At 34.4% G+C, this 23,614-nt stretch overlaps 1 protein-coding gene across 1 annotated transcript; it reads left to right on the plus strand.

Annotated features, from left to right (window-relative positions):
* The first annotated feature begins 872 nt into the window (after positions 1–872).
* On the plus strand, positions 873–23,183 carry LOC131062817 (UDP-xylose transporter 3). Its single transcript, XM_057996563.2, has 8 exons — positions 873–1,065; positions 1,211–1,416; positions 12,654–12,838; positions 12,943–13,010; positions 14,598–14,730; positions 15,361–15,522; positions 15,649–15,915; positions 22,489–23,183. Exons 2-8 carry the CDS (start codon positions 1,296–1,298, stop codon positions 22,603–22,605), a joined length of 1,053 nt encoding a protein of 350 aa, XP_057852546.1. The 5' UTR covers positions 873–1,065; positions 1,211–1,295; the 3' UTR covers positions 22,606–23,183.
* Positions 23,184–23,614: the final 431 nt, after the last annotated feature.

Consider the following 23,614-nt stretch of genomic DNA (forward strand, 5'->3'; position numbering starts at 1 on the left):
ACTACAAAAATTAAAAATAATAATATTTTCAATATAATTTTACATATATACATCTACTCAATAAATATTAACTATTATTATTATAGTCACAATGTCCAAACAAATGAATGGGACAATGGGACAATGTAATGAAAAGATGCATGCCAACCACTTGTTAACATTTTTTATTATAATTTTACCATTTATCTTTGACTAAAAATTATTATTATTAAACTACTTTACCACATTTTCTTAAATTTAATGTCGGTAAAACTTTTACCAACAATAATTTCTTCACTTATTTACACCATATTAAAACAAAATAACAATTATAAAGACACAATTGATTGTCAGAAAAAGTGATTGGAGAGTAAGCAGTTTACATCTGACAATTGCAGAAGCATACGCCAAGACAAACGAACTCTGTGAGTTGCTTGTAAAAAAATGTCGGTGAGTCGTGTTGCACACTATTATATACTTATCGTCAAGTACAATCTACGGCATACAAATTGCACACATGTGTTTAATTTTAGCTGGTCTACTTTATATGAAAATAATATGGAAAAATAAATAATAAACAAAGTGCAATCTGCATGCCAGACAAAGATTCTAAAAATACTTATACTCGCTTACATCATTTACTATACAAACTGTTTCATCTACTCGTGAACCGCGAAAGTCGGTAAAAGTCAGGGTCGTATGAAATTGGGCTCTTCATGTGACCTCGTTCTGGCTACGTTGAATAAACGTCAGAAACAAACGGCCGCACATCACCGTTGGATTCACCTAATTCCCCCCCGATTGCGCAGTTTCCGGCATTAATGATCTCCGTTGGATGCTGCCAAAGCACGCGATGTTTATTAAACGCGGGAGGAACGTGAATATAACGAAATCGGATCAGGGGCTAATTTTATCATTGGACGGGAACGGAGTATGTATTTAAGCAGAGGAAACATAAGTGCCGAGGAAACTAGTGCTTGCCACACTTGAAACCCGCGCATTTTGTGTTAAATCTCCTCTATAAGGTGCATTTGAAATCCCTTTCAAATCCGCTAGGGCACTGGGAGGGGTTGCAGCGATTGATGGGTAGGTGGCAGCTTCGAATCCCCTTGTTGTTTTTTCCACAAAGATCTGAGAAATCCCTTTCATATATTTAGTGTTTAGTACGGATTTGTTCTGGATCTGAAAATGCAGTATAATTTAAGGCAGCATTCATTGTGTTGTTCTTCAGGCGAGCAATAATGCCAGCTGCTTCGGCGACTCTTTAGAGTTTACAGCGTAATCGGAGTTAGTGTAGAAAAGGAGCGAGTTAAAAAATGACAGAGAGCACCGGGTTTCAGCTTGGAACGATTGGAGCTTTGGGCCTCTCTGTTATATCTTCTGTTTCAATTGTTATCTGCAACAAGGCGCTCATCAGCACTCTTGGATTTAACTTCGGTAACTTTAACTTAACCTTTGGGAAAAATCATTACCTTAAAGCTAAGTAGATTTTTTAGGGCATTCTTTTCTGAATCTCAGTAATCGCCTGCCGAAAAATTAAATCTCTTATCAACATTATCCTACTTGATATTCGTAAGAATGGCTGCATGAATCATGGCTGCATGAATCTACTCTTTATTATCTGCTTATGGAAACATTGGCCTTTTCGTAGATCTAGCAGTCAAATTTAATGAATCTCGGATTTGACCCTAGTATTTTTCCAATAACCCTTGGCAAACTACAATGCCTTAGAAGAAGCGAAGGTAAGTATTTTTTCGCGCATTCGATTGTGCCAGTAATCACACTGAACTATTTGTCTCTATCAAGAATATTTAACTTCAATTTCGCGTGAACGGCCGCATGAATCGTTATTTGTTGCTGTTATTGGCAAACTTCAGTTATGTTCTAGATCTATTGGTCGAATTAAAAAATTTCTTGGACTTAACTTTGGTAAATGCTAGTAATGGACATCGAAACATTAATTTTGCTACAGATCGCAGGCAAAATAATAAAAAGCTCTGTATTTAACTGAGGTAAGTCCTAGTTAAAACCCCGGGAAACTATCGTGCGTAAGATGCCAATGTCTACTTGGTCTAATTTGGTGTCAAAACTTAAATCTCGGTAATTATTTATCTTTATCGGCAGTATTTATGTTCAGTTTCACATAAATGGATGTATGAATCTAGTATTTATTACTTTTCATTGCAAACCGAGGCTTACTTGTAGATAATGTTTACAAAAATCCTAGGGAAATTAGTTTTACATTGTTTAAACTAGCGAAGACTTATTCAGGCATCATTTGTGCTAAATTCAAATCGCAGTAATGATTTACCTTTATGAAAAGTTTTCAAATTCATTTTCACATAAATGGCTTCACGAATTTACTATTTATTACTGTTCATTGTAACTAGTCTTGGCTGAGATCTATCAATCACATTGCAATAAACCCCTGTTGATTTATCTTTTCCATTGCATTTGTGGGCACCATTCATGTTGAGTTTAAATACTGTTGAACGATTCATCTAAATCAGCAATATTTAAGTTCAATTTCACATAGATGGCAGCAGGAATCTACCATCTGTATCTTTTTATCCTAGACTTTATCTTCAATGCAGATCATTTTCTCAAATGAGAAAAAATACTAGAACCTATTTCCCCCCCCTAGTTCTTTTGTTAGTTTATGGCATTGCACTGCAGTTCTCTTTTGCCTTTGTTTGAAATAGGCAGATCTTTGGGGGAAAACATTCAACCTTGGTATTAGAAGGACTGTCCAGAAATTTTAATTTTATTTGAAATTATTTTCCTTAGTTCTATAGTATTTTGGCAAACTTGCAGAATGATTGCACGAGGATAATGGTGATTGCAGATTCATTTGTGTGAGGTTCCTAGCTTTTGAGATCAAATTTTATTCTTTGTTGGTAGCAACTTTTTTAGTGATTTGGATGAGACTTTGCTTTAACACTTCTATATTTTTATTGGTAGTAACTGTTGTTACAGGGATTCTTGGTTTTTGGAATTGACTATGATTTTAATTTTTATTTAGAGGCAACATCAATAAGGGACTTTTAGGACTGATGATGCCAGAGTTTTTTTCACTAGTTATGCTGGTCTGTTATTGCCAACCTCCTGTTACAATTTTATGATCTCATGCATGATACAGTAAATACCTTGTCCTAAGAGCAATGGATATAATTTTTTTTGAAAGCCCAAGTACCCTTTGCCAAACCACATTAACATGATGTTTGTTTTAATATGACATTATAAATTTATAGATTCAGACATAAATTGAAGCTACCTTAACATAGCTTATGGAGTACAAACAATGGAACTATTCTAGCAAATGATACAGGAACCAAAATAGGTGAATAGAGTTAGTTTACACAAAGAGATATACAAATGTTTAAGAAGCAAAATAGCATTAAGAAAGCTCACAAGAGTGTGAATGATATACAAGCTAGAGGATTGGATACATATATGTAATAGAGGAGGCAAAACGAATCAATGAGAAAAGTAACTCTAACTACCCAAAAATATATGTAGGAGTTACACTAGTGAAAGATGCCATCTACCCATACTAACTACAACTAAGCAAGCTAAATAATTTTTAGGAAAATACAATAATATCCAATAAGGAAAATAAAAAACTTACATTGACACCTCTTTTTCAGCACAACTTAGGTCAATGAGAAGATGAACTTGGGCAAATGAAGCCTAATGAGGTATGCTCATGTACAAAGATATTTTCCCAAGGAATCGCCAAAAGAAGAGGGGTAGGAGCCCTTCCTCCCCCCAAATAGAGAGAGAAAAGTGCCACAAATAGAGAGAGAGACAGAGTAGCTTCTTGCACTCCTAGTAAATCTTGTAAATGAATAAACTTGTTTTTTTGTAGGGATTTGGTGTAGATGTTGACATTTTGCTTGGAAGGTGGGTAGCATCAAAGATCAATGACTTGTCCATGTATAAGCTCTTAGATATAGTGCACATGGACGTTTAAGTGCTTGGTTTGTTGATGGTGGACTAGGTTTCGAAAAATTTGAATGACACTTTAGTTGTCTTAGAATATGACAGATGTTTGTTTCAACTAGATGCTAAACTCAAAAGAATAAGTTGAAGTTAGATTGCCTTAGTGGTTTACATTCATAGCACCTTGACACTTAGCCTTAATGGAAGATACAACGACAAGAGATTGTTTCTTGCTCAACCAACATATAGGAATTGAGCCAAGTGCGAAGGTGTAATCTGAAGGATTTGCAGACCTGAGAATTGCCTATCCAATTTGAATTTATATACTTGCCAAATCAATATCGATACTTGTTGCATAGCGAATCTCATAACCACAAGCACCTTGTATGTAATGAAGAATTTGCTTGGCTTCTTTCTAGTGTAGCTCATGGGGCTCCTGCATAAATTGAGAAACTATGCCCATAACATATGAAATGTTGGCCCTATCATTAGTCAAATAAGTGAGGCTCCTAACATTTTCATATAGGATATATGCTCAACCCATTGTGAAGAGCAATGGGCCTCAAGATTAACTCTTGATAAAAAGGGAGTCAAAGTTGGGTCACAATTAGCCATGTGAATCTATGAGAGCAAATCAAGAGCATATTTGGATTGTGCAAGCAGCAATGGTAATCTTGAAAGCAAATTGAGATATCTCAATATCGAGAAAGTAATGCAACAAACACAAGTTGGTAATAGAAAATCTCATGAAGGGGCAATATTCGCTATTTCCATGGATGAAGCATTCCCAATGATTGGCAGGTCATCACAATGCAAAACCATAAATAGGAGAGTATCATCCTATTACCAAATGTAGAATTTTGGATTATAGTGGCATCAAGAGAACCTAATTGTAAGGAGTCCATTCATCTTGACATACGAAGCTTGAGGGGCTTGTATTAGGCCATAGATAGATTTATGGAATTTGCAAACCATGGAAAGATATTGTAGAAACCCTTGTTGCTGCTCCATATATATCTCTACCTCAAGTTCTCTATGAAGAAAGACACTCTTCATGTCCACTCGATGAACCTCCTAGTGATGTGCTACAACGACAAGTGAGTCGAATAGAGTTCTTTGCAATTGGTGCAAAGGTCTTGAGAGTAATCAATGCCAAGAACTTGGGAAAATCCCTTTGCTACTAGTCGTTCTTTGAACTTGTTCACTAACCCATTTGCTATAAATATTGTTTGATATATCCACTTACATTGAACAAGCCCCCTTTCCCTTGGGAAGGGGGGCTAAGGTTCCAAGTGTTGTTCCTAGCCAAGGCATTATACTATTATTGCATGGATACATCCCACTTAGGAATACTAGATACCTCTTGAAAATAGTATGGAACGGATTCAAAAGCAATGAAAACATGTGGAAGATCTTAGATTGTGATCGAATTTATGTGATGTTTTAAGGATCCCCAACCCAATCAACTATAGGTTGTAGGGTCTGTTGAGTCTAAAATGGATTTGTAGTTAGACAATTTGGAGGAGATTCCTCTTCTTTGAATGATGATTGGGAGAGGGAGGAAGTGAATTCTCATTGTCACTTGTAGCATCCAAAGTGGAGGAGGAGTAATCATCATCATTGCATAGGTGGATTTGAATACTCAAAATTGTTATCAATGTCTAGTGGTTTCAATGTGAATGTAGAAGAATCGGAAGTGTCAAGAGCTAAACTTGAAGAGTCCTCAAAGTGAACACTCTTTTCGATGAACAATTTATATGTGGTAGGTTGGGGTCGATAACCCTCAACACCATTTGGATAGCCTACAAAAATTGAAGCTTGCTCTATGAATCCATGGTCATACATTTCTTTGTAGGAATGCGGGCCCATGTTGGAGAACCAAAAGCCCTAAAGTACTTAACTATGAGTTTTCCTCTTTTCCAAGCTTCAAAAAGAGTGACTCTCTCCAAGGCTCGACGAGGAATGTAATTTTATGTATAACGTGCACAGTTAGTGGCCTTTGCCCAATAGTATTAAGGTACAAGAGATTTGGAGTGAATCATAGAGTTGATTGCTTCCTTCAAAGATCTATTCTTCTATTTCACCACACTAATTTGTTAAGAAATGTAGGGGATTGTACATTGCAAATCAATCCCTTCTAAAGTGCAAAAATGCTCAAAATAGTTGTTTTGCTATCTTTGTGTAAAACCCTAATGGCTTTCCTTTACTATTTCTTCACAAAATTTTTGAAATTTCTTAAAAAATTGTGGACTATTTTTACTCAACTAGAAAGATCATTGGTGAAGGTGAAAATATATTTGGTCCTATGGAAGAAGGATGTAGAAATGGACTAGACAAGTAATTTTGAACTAAATCCAAAATTTGTATATCTATCCATGCCTTGCCTTTGTCAAACTTCTCTTTAGGATGCTTACCAAGGACATATCCTTAGCAAACACCATAAAAAAATGAACATAAGACAACCCCATAACCATGCCATGCTGGCTAAGTTGTTGCAAGTAGTTGTAGTCAAAATGGTCAAAATGGTCATGCTATAACTTAATTGGAATGAGTAATAAGAACAATTAAAGAGGGATCAAGATGAAAGTGAAAAGAGATATATTTGTTTTTTATGATCGCTCTCCTCACCATAACTGTAGAACCACAATGTACCTCGCTAATAGCCACAAAATTGGGAATGAACTCAACATGTTTGCTCAAATTGTGTACAATTTGATAAGCAAATAGGATATTAGTTGAGAACGGGGTACCCAAAGAACATCCTTAAATGTCCCATCACTCATGTGAAAATACCCTCTCGCACATACTTCAACAAGTGTATCACCCATCAAAATAGTTGGCATAGTACACGGCTCATAAAATTTGAAATCGTCTTGAGATGAAGTCATGTGGTTTGAAGCGCTTCGAGTAATTACCCATGTGGACGATGGAGATACAATTGCTACAATGGCCTTGTCCTTTCGTTTCTTCGTACTGCTATCTTTTACTTTTGAAGACCTCTCATGTGAGGAGCTTTGTTTTTATTGACTTAGGAATGCTAATGTTATTCTTTTCTAGACTATTAGGTGATTGATTTCTTTTTTACCTTGTCTTTCTTAGGTTTGTTGCCTTTATAAGATGAGGTCTTTGATGTAGCTTTAGAAGTAGAGGGTTTCTAATCCTTTTTCTTCTTGTTTTTCTATTTCTTGCATTTATTTTCCAATTATTCCTATTATTTTGTGTCTTTGTTGGCAACCAGGCCATGTGAATTAGAATATTTTAGAGTACCCATTTGTATGAACTTATCATGCTCCCCAATGAGAGATTTGGTGAAGTCATCTAGAGATGGCATAGTGAATTGATTTTCTAGGACACCCTTTATGGCATAGAAGGCAGAAACAAAGTCTAAATTGAACCAAGTTTGGAGAGGATACTAAGGATCAATTGGTGTCTTCTTTTTCAATCCGACATTGTTTAGACAAAAATTGCAATGATTTCAATCTGGTTAAGAAGTCTTGAATGATGTCAAAATTCCTAGAACTTAGGCTAATGAGTTCATTCTCCAACTAGTGACCCCTTATGACGTCATGAATCCCAAAGAGACTAGCCAATTTAGTTGAAATCTGATTTAGTGGAATTTAAGGATTCAATATGAAAGAGTTGTTCATGAGATATATATAAATGCATAGAAATGAGACTTGGACTTGGCAAGGGTGACTCGACTTGGGACTCCGGAAAAAATTTCGGTGAAGACTTAGCAGGACTCGACAAAGTGAAAAACCCAAGAAATTTAGAGATTTTTAAGGATTTTAAACTTGTTTCATGCACCCTTTATTTAATAAACCTTAGAGGCACAATAACATCATCAAATAGAAGCTAATTTGATCACATTCACAAGTATACATCGATCACATAAGTATAAATGCAAATTGTAGCTAAAGGAAATAACAAAATTAGATATATAATTATTGTCAAATATATACAAAGCTCATGGAATATAAAATCCATGACATCAAATGTTCCACACAAATATCAAAACAATAACTACAAGTCTATGACTTAAAGGAGCATGCATCCCTCCGACAAAGGCTTCTAAGGTAGGTCTTGGATGATTCAGTAGCCATAGTCTCTGTCCATGACTCCATGTCACCCTCACCAACATTAGTTGTGCTCGTGTCTACTCTTGCTCTAACCTCCTCCTTTGCCATGGTTACAACGTCAACCTCTCTATTTGCTTGGTCAATCCAATGAAGGTCCTCGTCACTAAAGACAAGATCCATAGCCTTAGTGATCCACACAAGGTGTTAGATGTGATAAAAACCCAACGATAGAAGGGGTGCGAAGAAACGCACTTGTGTTTCCCTGCGGGCTGAAAGTGGGGGTTCAAGGGCTATGCCCCCAAAAAGTTTTTTTTTAAGGACTAAGCGTAAAAATTTTTCCTTTTTTGTCATTTTTGAGATTTAAAAAAAATAAAATTGAGTTTGGGCCCAGGCATTAAGACTCGCCTAGTCCAAGCCGAGTCCACGAGTTCTAAGACTCACCAGGACTCACCCAGGACTCGGACTAGTTCGAGTCTAGGCCCTTGGGACTCGCCCAAGGTCACTCGGCAAGTCTTGGCAAGTCTAGGAACTATGGATAAATGTAACAACCCATAGGCATATTCACATTTGTTAAATCATTTGATTTTCTTTGCAACTATTTCAGATTTTCAGTCATAATAGTTATATGGTGTAAGTAGACAAATTGACGATTGATCCATAGCGCAGAAAAATAAATGTGAGAATGCAGAAATATTAAGAGAACACACAACACCCTCTGGTACTAGTTGCTGAAATGTCTCTCGCACAATTGCAAAGCTTTGCACTTTATTTTATTGTGATATATAATGCATACTTCTATTCACCTAGCCCAAGATGGCCAATGAAGCTGAAAGTAATTAGAAGTAAACTAACAACATAGAACTAACTGTACAGCTCAAATAAATGTTCACATAAAAAAAGAAGCTGTTTTGAGAAAGTTATGAGTTTCCATAGGCCCCAAAAGCATGATTAAACAATAAAGTCTTTGAGAAAACCAATTTTCTATTGGATTGGCAATTCAAAGTTAACAATCAATATTACCACTATGAAGAGAACAAAATGCTGCCCCATTTTTAAAAAATGTAGCAAAAAATACCTCCCTATGATTGAGATCAAGTCTCTTAAAGTTACCTCCAAATTTGAAAAGACAAATGAGATGGGATTCTTACCCTTGGTGGCACTTGAGTTGTAGATGGGCAGCATTGGTGGCAAAAGTGGTGCTTTGGTTGGGTGTGGCATTGGTAGTAATGGTGGTCGAAGGGTGCCATATGGATGGAGGGTTGCAAGTGGTGGTGCAATGGCTTTGGAGCGGAGCACAATGGATGGTGGGTTGATGACTAGTGGAACATTGGCAGCACTAGCTGGGGCTAGGCTGCACGATCTAAATAGTGACTATGCAACCCATAAAAATCTACTATTAAATTTTGTTATTTATTTATTTAAAAAAATATTTTTAAACAAAAGGTTGTAGGACCATGTGGCAAAATAACTTTTTTTGCTCCAATTGCTCCCCAATCCAAAATTGACAAAATCTATGTGTCCTAGGGTTCTGAATCTTTTGGACTCAATGCCAAGGTCCATTTAGTGCCAAAACAATTAGAAAAATAGTTGCTTGTCTGTGATCATGATTAGACTCTCTAGTGCAAAATGACTTCTAGATCTTAGATTTGGGTAGAATAAAAGCCAAATTTGACTTTTCCAAGCCTCTTGAATGCAATGGAACAGCTAAAAATGTTGCCTAGATTATTGAGAAGTTACACACACCCATAATATAAAAACCAAGAACAAAACCCCAAAGATATTAGTTTTTCTTGTCAAAACCATTATGATTCTCTAAATCATTTGAAAAAGCAAGATAAAAAATACCAATTTTTTTTAAAAATTGCACCATTATTGAAAAAATTAGACTTGGCAATTACTTGGTAGGCTCAATTTAAAAAAAAATTAGGGATGTTGAGGAAGAACTCAGATATATATGCAAGTTTTTAAAAATATTCTTAAAAAACATGCATATTATTGAATTTGTAGAACATATTATTGATTTCCATCACATATAAATGAAAATTAGAGTTTATTACATATCGTAGACCAGAAAATGAGTTCAACGTTTGAATGAGTTACAATGCCTCTTCCACTAGCCATGCCATATGTAGAAGTTGCCTCATTTAAAGAGATTTTTGGCAAGTTGTGTGATAATAACATCCAAGTCAGCACACTCAAGAGTTATATCTCAATCTCTTATCACCTTGTCATTGTATTCAAGTTTCTTATGTGAAGGAGATCCTAATAACTAGTGGGGGTTTGGAAGTTGGGATCCTAATGGGGTTGAGGGGTAGCGCCCCTCTTGGGGGTTTAATAGGGTTGAGGGGTAGTGCCCCTCATGAGGGTTTGGGGGCAACGACCCTTGTGAGGTTTGGAACAATGCCCAAATTAAGGTCTTCACCAAACAAACCTTCATGGTGCATGCCTTTTTCACAATTTTGTTTCTTAATGTTGATTAGTTCTTTGGCACTTTTTTGTTTATGAAAATGATTTTTTTAATTTTTTCTTTGGGCAGCTCTTGTCCTTTTGTTTCATGTGCCCTTAATTGCCACCAATTGATGCTAATCACGTGTCCAAAATGCAAACATCATAATTTTTTTTTCAACATTTGGTGAAAAAATGAATTTATAGTTATAGTCATTCAGGTGAGTTATTCATGAAAGGTTTTGACTTTTTAGCGATTTATTGTCAAGTTTTAGTAATAATTGCTACTGAGTAACTCATCATAGTTTTTGACTTGCAAGGACTTGTGAGTTTTTCATTTATGATTTGCATGCGAAGTGATTAATCTCCCAAATTGTTTTAGAATCAAGAGATTGCCTTATTTTTTCAAAGGGTATTGGATTTAGAAATAAACTGAAGCTACCTAAAAACTTAGTGCATGAATTAGAAACAATGAAACTATTTTACCAAATTATATTGTAACGAAAATAGTTGAACAAAATTAGTTTCCACAAAGAGATATTTGAATGCTCAAGAAACAAAATCATGTTAAGGAAACTCATGATAACATGAGTGAAATATAATGTAGAGGAGTGGAAACGTATATTGGAAAGAGAGGAGGCAAAACCAACCAACGGGAAAAGTAGTTCCAACTACATAAGGAAACTCACAATAACATGAATGATATACAAGATAGAGGAGTGGATACACATATAGGAAAGAGAGGAGGCAAAATACAAGGCAGAGGAGTGGATACATATATAGGAAATAGAAAAGGTAAAACTGACTAATGGAAAAGTAATTCCAACTTACCCAAAAATAGGTGGGAGTTACACTCATGGAAGATGCCATCTACCCTTATAATGACCCACTTACTACAACTAAGCAAGTTAAATAATTATGTAGGATAATACAAATATCCAACAAATGAAAATAAAAACCTACACTAACATTAAGGTCACTACTGCTATATTTTGGATCTTATCACCAGGTGGATATGGAACTACAGAGTCTATAGATAGCTAATTAAGATCTTAATAATAAAGAAAGAGTGAAGTGCCCTATCTTGCCTCTAGACCACAGTTGCTGGATGTTGAACCAGGGACGTTTAGTTCTTTGTCTCTGCTTAAGAGGTAATGAAGAGATTATGAGTAAATAAGTTTAATTAAAGGATAAAGTTTCTCTTAATAAGGTTTGCCACATAGTAGCAAAAGTCTTTGTTGGGAATAACTCAACAAACCAAAAGACAGTTTTTTTCAATTAGTCGGGATTTAATTGGAAAAAAAATGGGTTACGGTTAAGGAAAAAATCACTGCAGAAATAAGAGAAAACCTATAAATCCTCAAAAGAATTGCCAAAAATGTGGAAAGTCACAATTCATTCACATTTCATCAGGTCAAAACTTGTTTGATCACTTTCTTCAAAACAATGTGCTTTTCTTGGATGAAAATGCCAAATCATGATTTATCACAATAAAATTCACAATTTCTGCTTCTATTGTATGCTGCTTACCTTTTTCCATGTATTATTGTCAATCATTGTAAATCTCAATTCCAGCTTTTTTGGACTTATTTGTTATTCCTCTGGGTAAGTGAGTATATGAATGCCAATTACTTGCATGATAAATATGCTAGTCCATTGGAAATTTGGAGGGTGGGAGGTAGAGAAGTTTTAGCTATTCCATACAATTTTACTGTAGCTTAATTTGTTTACCATGAATGGGCCTCATGTTAAAGGTATGTACTACATATAAGATGCACACGTTGGAAGCTGTAGTGGGGCAGGGCACATATGCCTCATCAAACAGTATGTAAGGTAAATAAAAAGAAATCCTCGTGGAGCCTCAGAAGGGGCTTCTTTTTACACCAGATTGGCGATTTCTTGGTGTTTACCTAAACTCCACTTAATATTTTGGTGTTGTGAGATTCACAGAGGTTGTATGTTATTTTTTTATTCCGAAACCAAGCTTTTCTGGATCTTGTCGAATAGAATATAGCTTTACTTGATGGCAACTGGATGATTCTTTATGTAATTGATTTTCTACTTTTACTTGATTGTTTTTGCTTTGCAGTTTGGCATTGACACAGTATTGCATTATTCTGTGGCACATGTTTTATTTTGTTGTTTTTATCCAGTAGATTTTTTGGTCTTATAACTTATTGACTCAGTGTTACTCCTTTTTTTTGGCAGCCACAACTTTAACCAGTTGGCATCTTTTGGTAACATTCTGTTCTCTACATATAGCATTATGGCTGAAATTATTTGAACATAAGCCCTTTGATGCACGTGCTGTAATGGGGTTTGGTATTCTGAATGGGATTTCAATTGGACTTCTGAATCTTTGCTTGGGTTTCAACTCTGTTGGATTCTATCAGGTATTCCCAAACTTTGATCTTGCGATTCATCTCTTTAATATTTCCTACATAATGGCATTTTTCCTAGTACTGAATCTTGTTTTGATTGCATTTTGATTTTTCAGATGACAAAGTTGGCAATAATCCCATGTACTGTTCTGTTGGAAACTGTTTTTTTCCGGAAGCTTTTCAGGTGTTGCCATGAGCTCATAAAGTATTCCTGGCATTATTTCCTAGTTGAATAAGGATGCTATTTTAGTGATTGATCTGCTTATACATCTGGAATTGAAATTTCTTTTGTGCTTTTAATTGTCCCTTGAGAGAGTGGAATGTAGATAACTTTCAACTGCTTTGTTATCCACCAGCCTTTTTAATATAGATTGTTTTCCTTTTGATGTACAGTTTAATGCAGTATGGCTTGAAGGTGTGCAGGCTTTATATTAACAATAGTTATAAGTGTCATATATGCATGCCAATATGCGTTATGTGTTGTCTTCACAAATCTTTGTAGTAGAGGGTGTGGCTGTAATGCCTTACTTTCCTGACACTGAATTGTTGATATCAAGGGGAAAGAGGGGCTCAGGAAAATCTTGACTATTTTTGAGAACTCACACTTTATAAGTACTTAATGTTTGCAGGGTTTTTTTTATATCTTTGAATTTGGTCGGAAGGAATTAAGGTAATTTTTTGTCAACTATGGTTTGATAAACAAACTTAGGGATTTTGCACTAATAGATGCATAAAGATGAGTTTCGTATCAGATGATGTTTATTTGAGAATTCTTTTAACAGTAGTAATACCTTCTTCTGATGGGTATGGCCAAATCTATGGTAGATCAAATCCTTGAATTTTGGTGATCTCTTAGATCAACTCTGGAGTTGATTTGAGAAGTCTTTGCAAGCACTTTAACCTGTTACCTTGCAGCTATAGTTGACATTTTGGTGATCTCTTGTTATAGATGCTTTTGGTGGTTTTACACATTTTTTTAGTACCCGTTGAAGTTAACCTGTTATATGTGATGCTAGTTTTGGCAAGCTGTAATTGTGACATGCACAAGCTAAAATACTCAAACTCTTACTTTAGATTTACTTCACACTCTGCAAGTTTGCAAAGATGATATTTATGCGATTCATGATTTCTGTAAGCTGCCATGGCAGCACTTGTATGCCCTTCATTCATTCTCCTGTTGTTGGCTTCCAGCTTTAATTTCTACCTGTTCTTCAATTTAGAAGTATATTCTGTTGCATTATTGACCAAGCATTTGTGAGGGTGGATGACACTTTAGTGCTATAAGAATGTTATATGAAGGACACTAAAAATGCTCTCTTGTCATCGATTTTCCAATTTAAATAATTGGTTTTGACTTTGAATCTCAACTCTGCTTTCCACTAAATTTAATGCAATCTCAAAAAAATGGCAGTCCTTGACTGTTCCAAATGACCTTAATTTAATCTCTGAAGTCTGTTCTGTTTGTTTAAAATTTAAATTGACTGCTTTTTGAAATAGTCAGCCTTTGCAAAAAATTTAAAACATGACATAATCACAATCAATTAGTATGAATTGAGCCTACTACACATTCTGATTTTTCACCATACAGAAACAAATCAAAGAACAGTCTAGGGTATTTATAAAACTATTTTCTTTTCAACAAGTTGCAGATGTGGAGTCTTTTGTATTCATGTCTTTGTATTTGTAGATTGCTAAAGGAATCTTAATGCTTATGCTTGATAATGGTTCTAGATTGCAAATACTTATATTCGTATATTGTCATGTTTTGCAGCCGAAAGATCCAGTTTGCCCTTGTAATCCTACTAATTGGAGTTGGCATTGCAACTGTCACTGATTTGCAACTCAATCTTCTGGGATCAATTTTGGCTGTCCTTGCGATTCTGACGACATGTGTTGCACAAATTGTATCCTTTTCTATTCTGCATTTTCAGTGCTTTCCCTTTTCTGTTCTTTTTCTGGTGGTATCTTACCCTTAGAATTTTGCAATTTTTTTGGAAATTGTGTTTTAATAGACATTCTGTAACCACATTCTTATTTTGGAGAAAATGAATCACTTCTTATAAGAGAACCTTATTTTCTTGCTGAGCTTGAAGTTGAGCCCAGTGGGGTTAATGTTATCATGCAATTATCACTCAGCAGCAGCACATGCCCATGGGAGTTTGTTGATCCTTGAAATTGTCTTCTCAAAAAAAGGAATTTCTAACTCTTTCATTGTATTCTCTGTTATCTAAACAACTTCCATTTGAGGTGACATTTCCTCATTAGTCAACTTTCCAACTTGTCTTCAGTGATTTTTTAAAATAATGACCTCCCATCTCTGACAGTAAATCCTTGATTCTCACACTGGAATTCTCACACATGTACACAGGCACACACTCAAACCCTGCATGATTTAAAAAAAATTATTATGTTTTTTATTGGAGATCTATTGCCAAATTCAAAGCTTACAAGGCTTTTATTTGTGCATCAGTGTGACATTATCAGAAAGCTACTTCAAACTATATGTTGAAACCTTAATCAAATTCTTCTTTTAGATGACAAACACCATACAGAAGCGATTCAAAGTGTCTTCAACTCAGCTCTTGTACCAATCATGCCCTTACCAAGCAACAACATTGTTCATCACTGGTCCCTTTGTGGATGGGCTCTTGACAAACCAAAATGTGTTTGCATTTAAGTATACACCTCCTGTTCTTGTAAGTGACTATGTCCATACGAATGTATGCATACACATAACTAGAAGTAGAACAGTGTTACAGTTCCTTCAGGGTATTCTTTTGTTCTTTAATGTACTAATTACCATTATACACTTCTGTTTGCAGATTTTCATTGTAATATCTTGCTTGATCTCCGTGTCTGTCAACTTCAGTACATTCCTTGTGATTGGTAAGACATCCCCAGTCACATATCAAGTATTAGGACATTTGAAGACTTGCCTGGTTCTGGCATTTGGCTATGTTCTACTTCATGATCCATTTAGTTGGCGAAATATTTTGGGAATATTAATTGCTATTATTGGAATGGGCTTGTATTCCTATTTTTGTACAACTGAAAGTCAATCGAAACCAAGTGAGACACCTGCACCTCAGGTATTTTACTGCCAATCTTTTCCTTCATGTTACTTATTGTGTTTTCTGACTTCAAAAGCAGATCATCAATTTATTATTGGTTTCACATGCTATGCTGGCAAAATTTAATTAATGGAATAACAAAACACATGGAGCTTAGATTTCACAAAATCTACCTGATTGGAGATCTGACATGGTCAATTTTTGAATTAGCATGGTTAATATTATTTTCATTTAAATAAATATATGATGACCATATCATGCCCAAGAGGAGTTGTTGGGCAAGAAAAAATAGGAAAATAGATTTTTTACTCTTTTATTCTAACTTCTAAGTTGCCTGTGTTGGGGTTTGGAATGTGGATACTGCATTATTTTTAAGGTTTGGGCATGTTTTCAGTAATGATCATACATAAAACATATAAAATTCATAAGCATATACATATTTAAACCTAAGAACAGGAATGAAGTTCGGATAATGTCTATAAACAAAATAACCATAATTTTTTTATTTAAGATTGTGATTACATCAATATTAAAAGCTCTAACCTCCTCTCCATGGATTCCATTGAGAGCTACATTTCATGTCTCACTCGTAGGTGGGAGTGTCTAACATAAAATTAGCAAACTTTGAAAGCATAAAAAATTAAACCCATGACATAAATGCCATGGACACTTAAAAATTCTTAAAAAGTAAAACATGTGGTCTTAATAACGTGAAGCAAGTAATTATTGCCTTTTACTTTTGTTCTATAAAATTTTGGGGTTAGGGATAGCATGACATGTTTAGGGATGGGAATAGCAGGGGACACATTTCAGGGATGGGGACGGCAGGGTATGAGAGGACACATTTTTGAGGATAGCAGTGCAAGGGTCATTTCGTGATATATGCTATGATATGTAATCTTAGCTATACATGACATTAAAATTCAAGTTTAGACATTCATATATCGAATGAAATTTGTTGATATTCAATCTGACATGTGGATTGATTGAGTATAGGAGCAATAAAATAAATAAATTTTGATTTCATCGTTTAATGTTTTCATTACAACAAAAGGCCTGAAGGGTACAAGATCATAAATGAAAGTGTAATGACTGTACATTTCTTACAACCGTATGCTCTCATTTGACATATGCATGATTTCACTTTACAAATGCATGCAATTGTGCTTTTGCTCATTCCACGCCTGTACACACTCATTTTATAATTGTCTGCTCTTTGACAGCTGTATGCAATCATAGAATTGCTCATTGATGAAAAGGGTAACAACACTATGTTGCCATTCAACAACTGTAAATTTTCTTTCCATAGTTGCAAAAAACCATGGTTTAAAGACTTGGACTCAGACTCGACTTGGCAGCTCAAAATTTTGACTCGGACTTGGGACTTGGCAAAAAAACTCAGCATAGGCTTGGCAAAAAAATCATAATTACACAAAAAGAGAAATTAATGCATTTAGAGAACATAAAATTCTTATTTGACCATTGATTTGTCATAATTCAAACTTTACACGTCAGATGATCCAAAAACTCTCAAAATTTGAAATTTTATACTTCAGAAGTCGAACAATACACTTTAATACAACAAAATTATAAATAATAAATACAGTATAATAACTGTTTACATATGATGATATGTCAAAATGAAAAAAAAAACCAAATACAATCTACATCTTCGTTTTTCCCCTCCTATTGTAACTTAATTTTTCAAGCCTTGAACTGCAAGGTAAGTCAGTATCAAAATGATGATAGATTGTGTTCATCAAAAGTGTATTAATTTTCCTGCACTGCATTCAATTTTATTGCTTCTGTTTGATGATTTGATCAACTTAAAATGCTTAAAATTTCTCTTCTCAAATTGTCTTTTTGCTATGTTGATGCTTCGCTATGTGAAATGGGCAAATAAGAGCAAAAAATGACTTAATAAAGTTGAAATTTTGCTTAAAAAACTGTGGCTATTATGTCCAAGCCCACAACAGAAGAGTCTGTGCTCAAGACTTGGGAGCCTGAGCCAGAGTCTTGGAGAGTTTTGGAGCAGGACTTGGGTGAATACTCTACAAGACTCAACCAGACTCGGTGTGGGAGTCTGGTCAACTCAGCTTGGTCAGCTCAGAGACTTGAGAGTTTGCAAAGTCAAGTAGAGTACTCAGAGAGCCTTCAGACTATAACTGATTCATTTTTTAAAAAATTACCTGTTTGAAAAAAAAAGATAAAAAAAGTGCATCCCTGACTTCCATAGAGGACATGGAATGGCTATGAGCATAGCAGCAACAATTTTTTGGAAAAAAATCGGCAAACCAAAAAGATTAAGCTTTTTGTCAAAATATTTGGATTTATTTGGGGAAAAATTGGATTTTTAATAAACATAAAAAAAGAAGAAAAACCTATTGCTTTTTAAATTTAAAGGCATTTCGATAGAATAGAGACATAGAGAGTTTAGCTCATGAATTGTGGATGTAGATATTTGTCATTTATGTTCATATCACTGATTATGCTGAGAGGCGTCCTATAGTGGCAGCAAGCAGTCTCATGCTGTGACCATGTGCATAAAAACCAAAACACAACCAACATTTATAAAAATCAAACTAAAACTACAAAATTAATGCTAATAAAAAGAAAATCAAAATTAATAAAAAGTAACATATAAGTATATAATATCTAGTACACTATAAAGTAAAAACCAAAAAAAGGGAGATTGAAATAATGAATGGTGGCTTTTTCAAAAGTTAAATTAAATGTATCCACAAAATTAAAACCAAATAAAATATAGTTGTCAATCTAGAAAAAATAAAATAAATAGTTCTAAAATAAAATAAAATAATTCCTATGTTACCAAATGGGCAAAACCTTGTTTACTCGAGAATGAGGTGTTTCTGAATTGGATACAGGTATAAAATGCCTATGGAATCAGACAAGGTATGTTTCTTTTGAGGTGGATTCATTTAGAGTCATCAAGGAGGTGTTTAGTCGATTCCAACTTATACAAGGCATTTCAATTGCAATTCCAATGGTGGATGAAAATTTCAATGCATTTTGTTTAACCTTGGTATCATAAAACATGTGCTTTAATGGCAAAGTCCATGTTGCAGGCACCTAGATGGTGCTGAGTTCAAATCATCTACAATAAAAAAATAAAACATATGAGAAAAACCCTAAATAACAATATTTTTCATTTTTCATTGCATTTTCACAAGCAGTAGTAGATGAGGAAGAAATGACAGAAATGGTCATTTGATCAAGATTGATGGCATGGTTAACCCCATTTTAGGTTGCATTCGTGTCAGGGGCCGGCAACTATTTTTGTTCAAGTTGAATTTACACCATTTCTTGCGCCCTTCTCTCAAATTGTTGTTGGAATAGTCTTGCCTTCGAATAACTTCCAGTCATGTTTGACCAGCTATTCGAATAGCTTCGTTTAGTATTTTTCCCCCTTCTTTAATCGAACATAAGCTATTGGATGTTTTAAGTTTTATTAATATTATTATTAATCTTACAACCATTTTTAATTAAGTTTATTGCTTATTAAACTTAAATATATATTAGGATATAAAATAATATTAATTAGTTTTAAATTGATAATTTTAATTTTAATATTTATTGTTAATTTTATTATTGATATTATTTAAAATTCTATATATATCATTTTATGAATTTCTTATTAAGCAGTATTTATATTAGAGGGTTTTAAAAATAGTTAAATCCATATGTAATACAGGATTATTTAATATCTTTTATTAATAATAAATCTTATTAATCTTACAATAAGTTTTAATGGAGTTTATTGTTTATTAAACTTAAATACATATTAGTTATTTTAAAATTATATTAATTAATTTCAAATTGATTATAATAGGTATTGTTAATTTTATCATTAATATTATTTATTTCTCTCTATATATGTTAATTTACGAATGACCAATTAAGTAGTATTTATAGAAGTAGGTTTGAAAAATAGTTGTATCCATATGCTATGTGATACAGTATTCCTCTCCGTAATACAGCTCTGCTTTAATTTTCTTTATACTTATTACTGATAGTTAACATATTTAAAAATAAGTTTAATATAGTATAACCATATATTAATGATTTATATGTTTATGCCTCCTCAAAAAAATTAAGGTTGGCCTTTGTTAGGATATCAAAATCATCAGGATCAAGAAGAACATCATCATTTGCAATCCACTTGGAGTTTGGATAGATCTTGTTGAGCTCATTTGGCTGGTCTACATCAATGGTATCATTTTTTTTTCATATAGAGATTTCCCTTATTTTCAGGGAGTTGTACTGAATATTGAGCAACTTTAATTGACTAGAAGTTTTTTAGTTTAGTTCTTGAGAAGATTGTCACAAGTCAAGCTTTAAGCAGAGGTTTTATAGATGCAGTACCAAGCACTATAATGCTAAAGTAGGTGTCCTGCCTATGCAAAGTCACCTGTTTTTCTTCTGGGGTTTGAAAGCTAGAACTGTTAGCAATGTACAAGCATTGGTAAATGCAAAAAACGGGATACTTAAACTGGCTTCTTCTGCGATATGTCAAGGTCAAATTTTGTATTATAATGGTAGAATCTTTTAGTTCTCTAGGTTCAAAGTTTATAGAACTAAATGATTTACAGTCCAATCCTTAACAATTTTTTGTCAAACTTTTTAGGGCCTTAGGATGTTCCTGATCCCGATAATATTAAATTGCTGTGCGAAGTTGCTCTCATTTGAAGGGATTTGTAGCAAGTTGAAAGAAATTTGAAGTAGTTGACAAAATTCTATTGCAATTCAATTTTGGCATTGCGCCTAAGAAGCTTTTGCGTATCTGTTTATGCAATGTCTATTTGTGTGAATATCATGGTATGTATGGTAATTGAGTGATTTGTTTTTCCGTCGGGTACTCTGCACATTTAAAACGGTTGTTTCATCAACATTGTTTGAAATTCTGTTTGTTTCTATCAGTTGCTTGTCATATGCCTATGGGTGTAACTTTGTATTGCTTCTTTTATAGATAATTTTGTTTGACCTTACTGGAGAAGTCATTTCATTAATGTTTTTTTTGAATGTGGTAGAAATTGATTCTAACTTTCGAAGTTATTATTTAAGAAGGGTGGCAAGGAAAATTTTGTTTTATTAGAATTTTTAAAGAAACTAACCTAATATGAAAAAAATGTGGGTAGGTTAAAACATGTTGATAATGTGTGTCAGACATTTTTGATTTAAATGCGATAATGTGGCACATAAATGTTCAAAATTGTTGAACACAATTTCTGGAAAAATTGGTGATTTTAATGGGGAAAAGGTCGTTGATTTTAATTTAGGTTAAAAGTTGCTATTGGTGGTGATTCATGGTTTTTTCTTCTTTTGGCTTTTATGACCAGGAGATGTCCTCCACTGTCACCAGGTCCCTGGAATGCCAATAGGGATGGGGATGTGGGGCTGGAGGTTGACAATGTGTCCTTGTATTAGATCTCTGTATACAAAAATGTACTAGGTGATAGTCCACAAGATATACCGCTAAAAGAAAAACCCCTTGACAGCTGTACAAATCCCCCAAACTAAATGGTGAAAGAGCAGCATACAAAATACAAATTTAACAAGATATACCGCTAAAAGAAAAACCCCTTGACAGCTGTACAAATCCCCCAAACTAAATGGTGAAAGAGCAGCATACAAAATACAAATTTAAATAATTATTATACCACCACCGAAAAACCATCATTTCCACGCAGCATTGGCCATCATTGTATGCAGAAATAGAAGAATGAGAAGCCTCAGGGAATGAGGGCCTTCCTACCAAATTCTTCTCGGCTTCCTAACAGTAATGGCACTACTAAAAGCCTCACATCATTAACACGTTTTTCTGAGTGAACAGTAACTTATTATTTATGCACCAAGTGTTTTGGCTTACCATTAAGGATAATTAAGCGCAAATAAGTGTAGAGGTTTTAAAATTCAATTAATTTGCATTAGTGTTGTCTACATTTGTGTCAAGGTGATCTGTTTTGACGGATTGTTGCCCTTACAAATTTGTGCCCTCTGCAATATCTATCATTGATATTCTTCCAAAACATGGATAAAACCAGTTTGCTCTAGAAGTCTAATTATACATAAAGTAGCTGATATGTGTTTTACCCCGTAATTTGATGGTCCAGCCTTCTATAATTTGTTCATGATAGGTTGTTTTCTTGCTTGTGTCGTTGAATTATATGATTACTACAATATCCAAAATTAGCTGTTAATGTTATTTTACAAAATGCTAGTGTCTTATCGTGTTGTTAGAAACATGCTGAAAATTCTTCTTTGGCAATTTTAGAATGGTTTGCAAAGCCTGTGTGGTACGAGTCTGTCATGTACATGAAAGGTTCTGGTGTATTTAGGTAGAGTTGAGTCCTTTCAACAAATTTCTTCTGTAGCTTCGATCTGTAATGCAGTCTCCATGCATTACAGATATTGATATTGATGTCAGCCATCCTTTTATGCAATGCACTGTATATATTTATGCTAGTTTCTGTGAGAGTCTGATATTGATATTGATGTCAGCCATGCTTTGCGATTATTTTCCTGGATTACTTTGAAGCGATATCTGTAAACTAACTACCTTGATTTTGTCAGGTTAAGGAAACTGAAACAGATCCTCTCCTCACTGTTGAGAATGGTGCCAACAAAGCTAATGAGAATGTGGGTTCGAAGACACCTATATGGAGCCCAAGCAAGGATTTGCACGCTTAAGTGAAGCTCGCTAGAGGCTAGATTGCTTTTAAAGCTACATTATATCCTGGGAATCTGAAGTTAAAATTTATTAATCTAGAGAACATTACAAGTACACTGATAGTATGGCACAGTTCACAAGGTTACCTATGCCCAACAGGTTTGTAAGAAGATAGTTACTATTGGAGCTTGCCAAACAAAGACATGGATGAACAAGCTTGATATTCATAAGAGGTTTGGATTTATTTGGTACTGTTGTAGACGGTATTGATCAATTTTGCTGGTGAACTGTAGATTACTCGACAGCTGAAACCTTGTGCCAAATGGCCACAGAAATGAAGCTGCCGATTGAATTATTGCATTTCATCTGGAGAAGATTTGGATAATGTAGAGTACAAAATGCTTTTCTAAATGTTTGTAATGGTAGCTGGAATAAGCGACTATGTTTGGAGATGTAGTTGGGAACTTAAGCTGCATCAATCAAAACTGATGTACAAAATCATTAAATGTTTGTACTGAATCGACATCTTGTAAGAGACTGATGTAATTTTAAATGTTTCGTCTTCTATTCTTCATCCAACAAAGATGCAGTTGATATAGATTACAATGCAGATATGCGTTTATAGGCATTACTTTATCTCAAAGACTCGGAATTTGGATATAATGCGCAGTCTTAGGCAATATGCTCATTATGCTCAATAGTTTACTATTAGGTTTTTAATTCAGTGCCATTCGTATCGAATGACGAGTTACTTATTTTCTTGTCTGCTGTTTCTACTTCAACTCTTGGGTTCGTAAAACCGGCGAAGGTGCTTGGGGTTTAGCAGTTTGCCTGAACATTTAATTGAAGACCTCGCGTGATGTATTAAGTGTCTTGTTTTTTATGTTTATATGCTTTGCAAGACAGATGTACGTTACGAGACTCTCATCAGACGATTATTACTTGAAAGGGTTTTAAAGGGTGGAGGCACTACTTATCAAATTAGGACCATTTAATTAATTGAAGATAGAATTACATTGTTTTTTAGCA

Source organism: Cryptomeria japonica, chromosome 5 (assembly GCF_030272615.1).
Source record: "Cryptomeria japonica chromosome 5, Sugi_1.0, whole genome shotgun sequence".
NCBI classification, from domain to species: domain Eukaryota; kingdom Viridiplantae; phylum Streptophyta; class Pinopsida; order Cupressales; family Cupressaceae; genus Cryptomeria; species Cryptomeria japonica.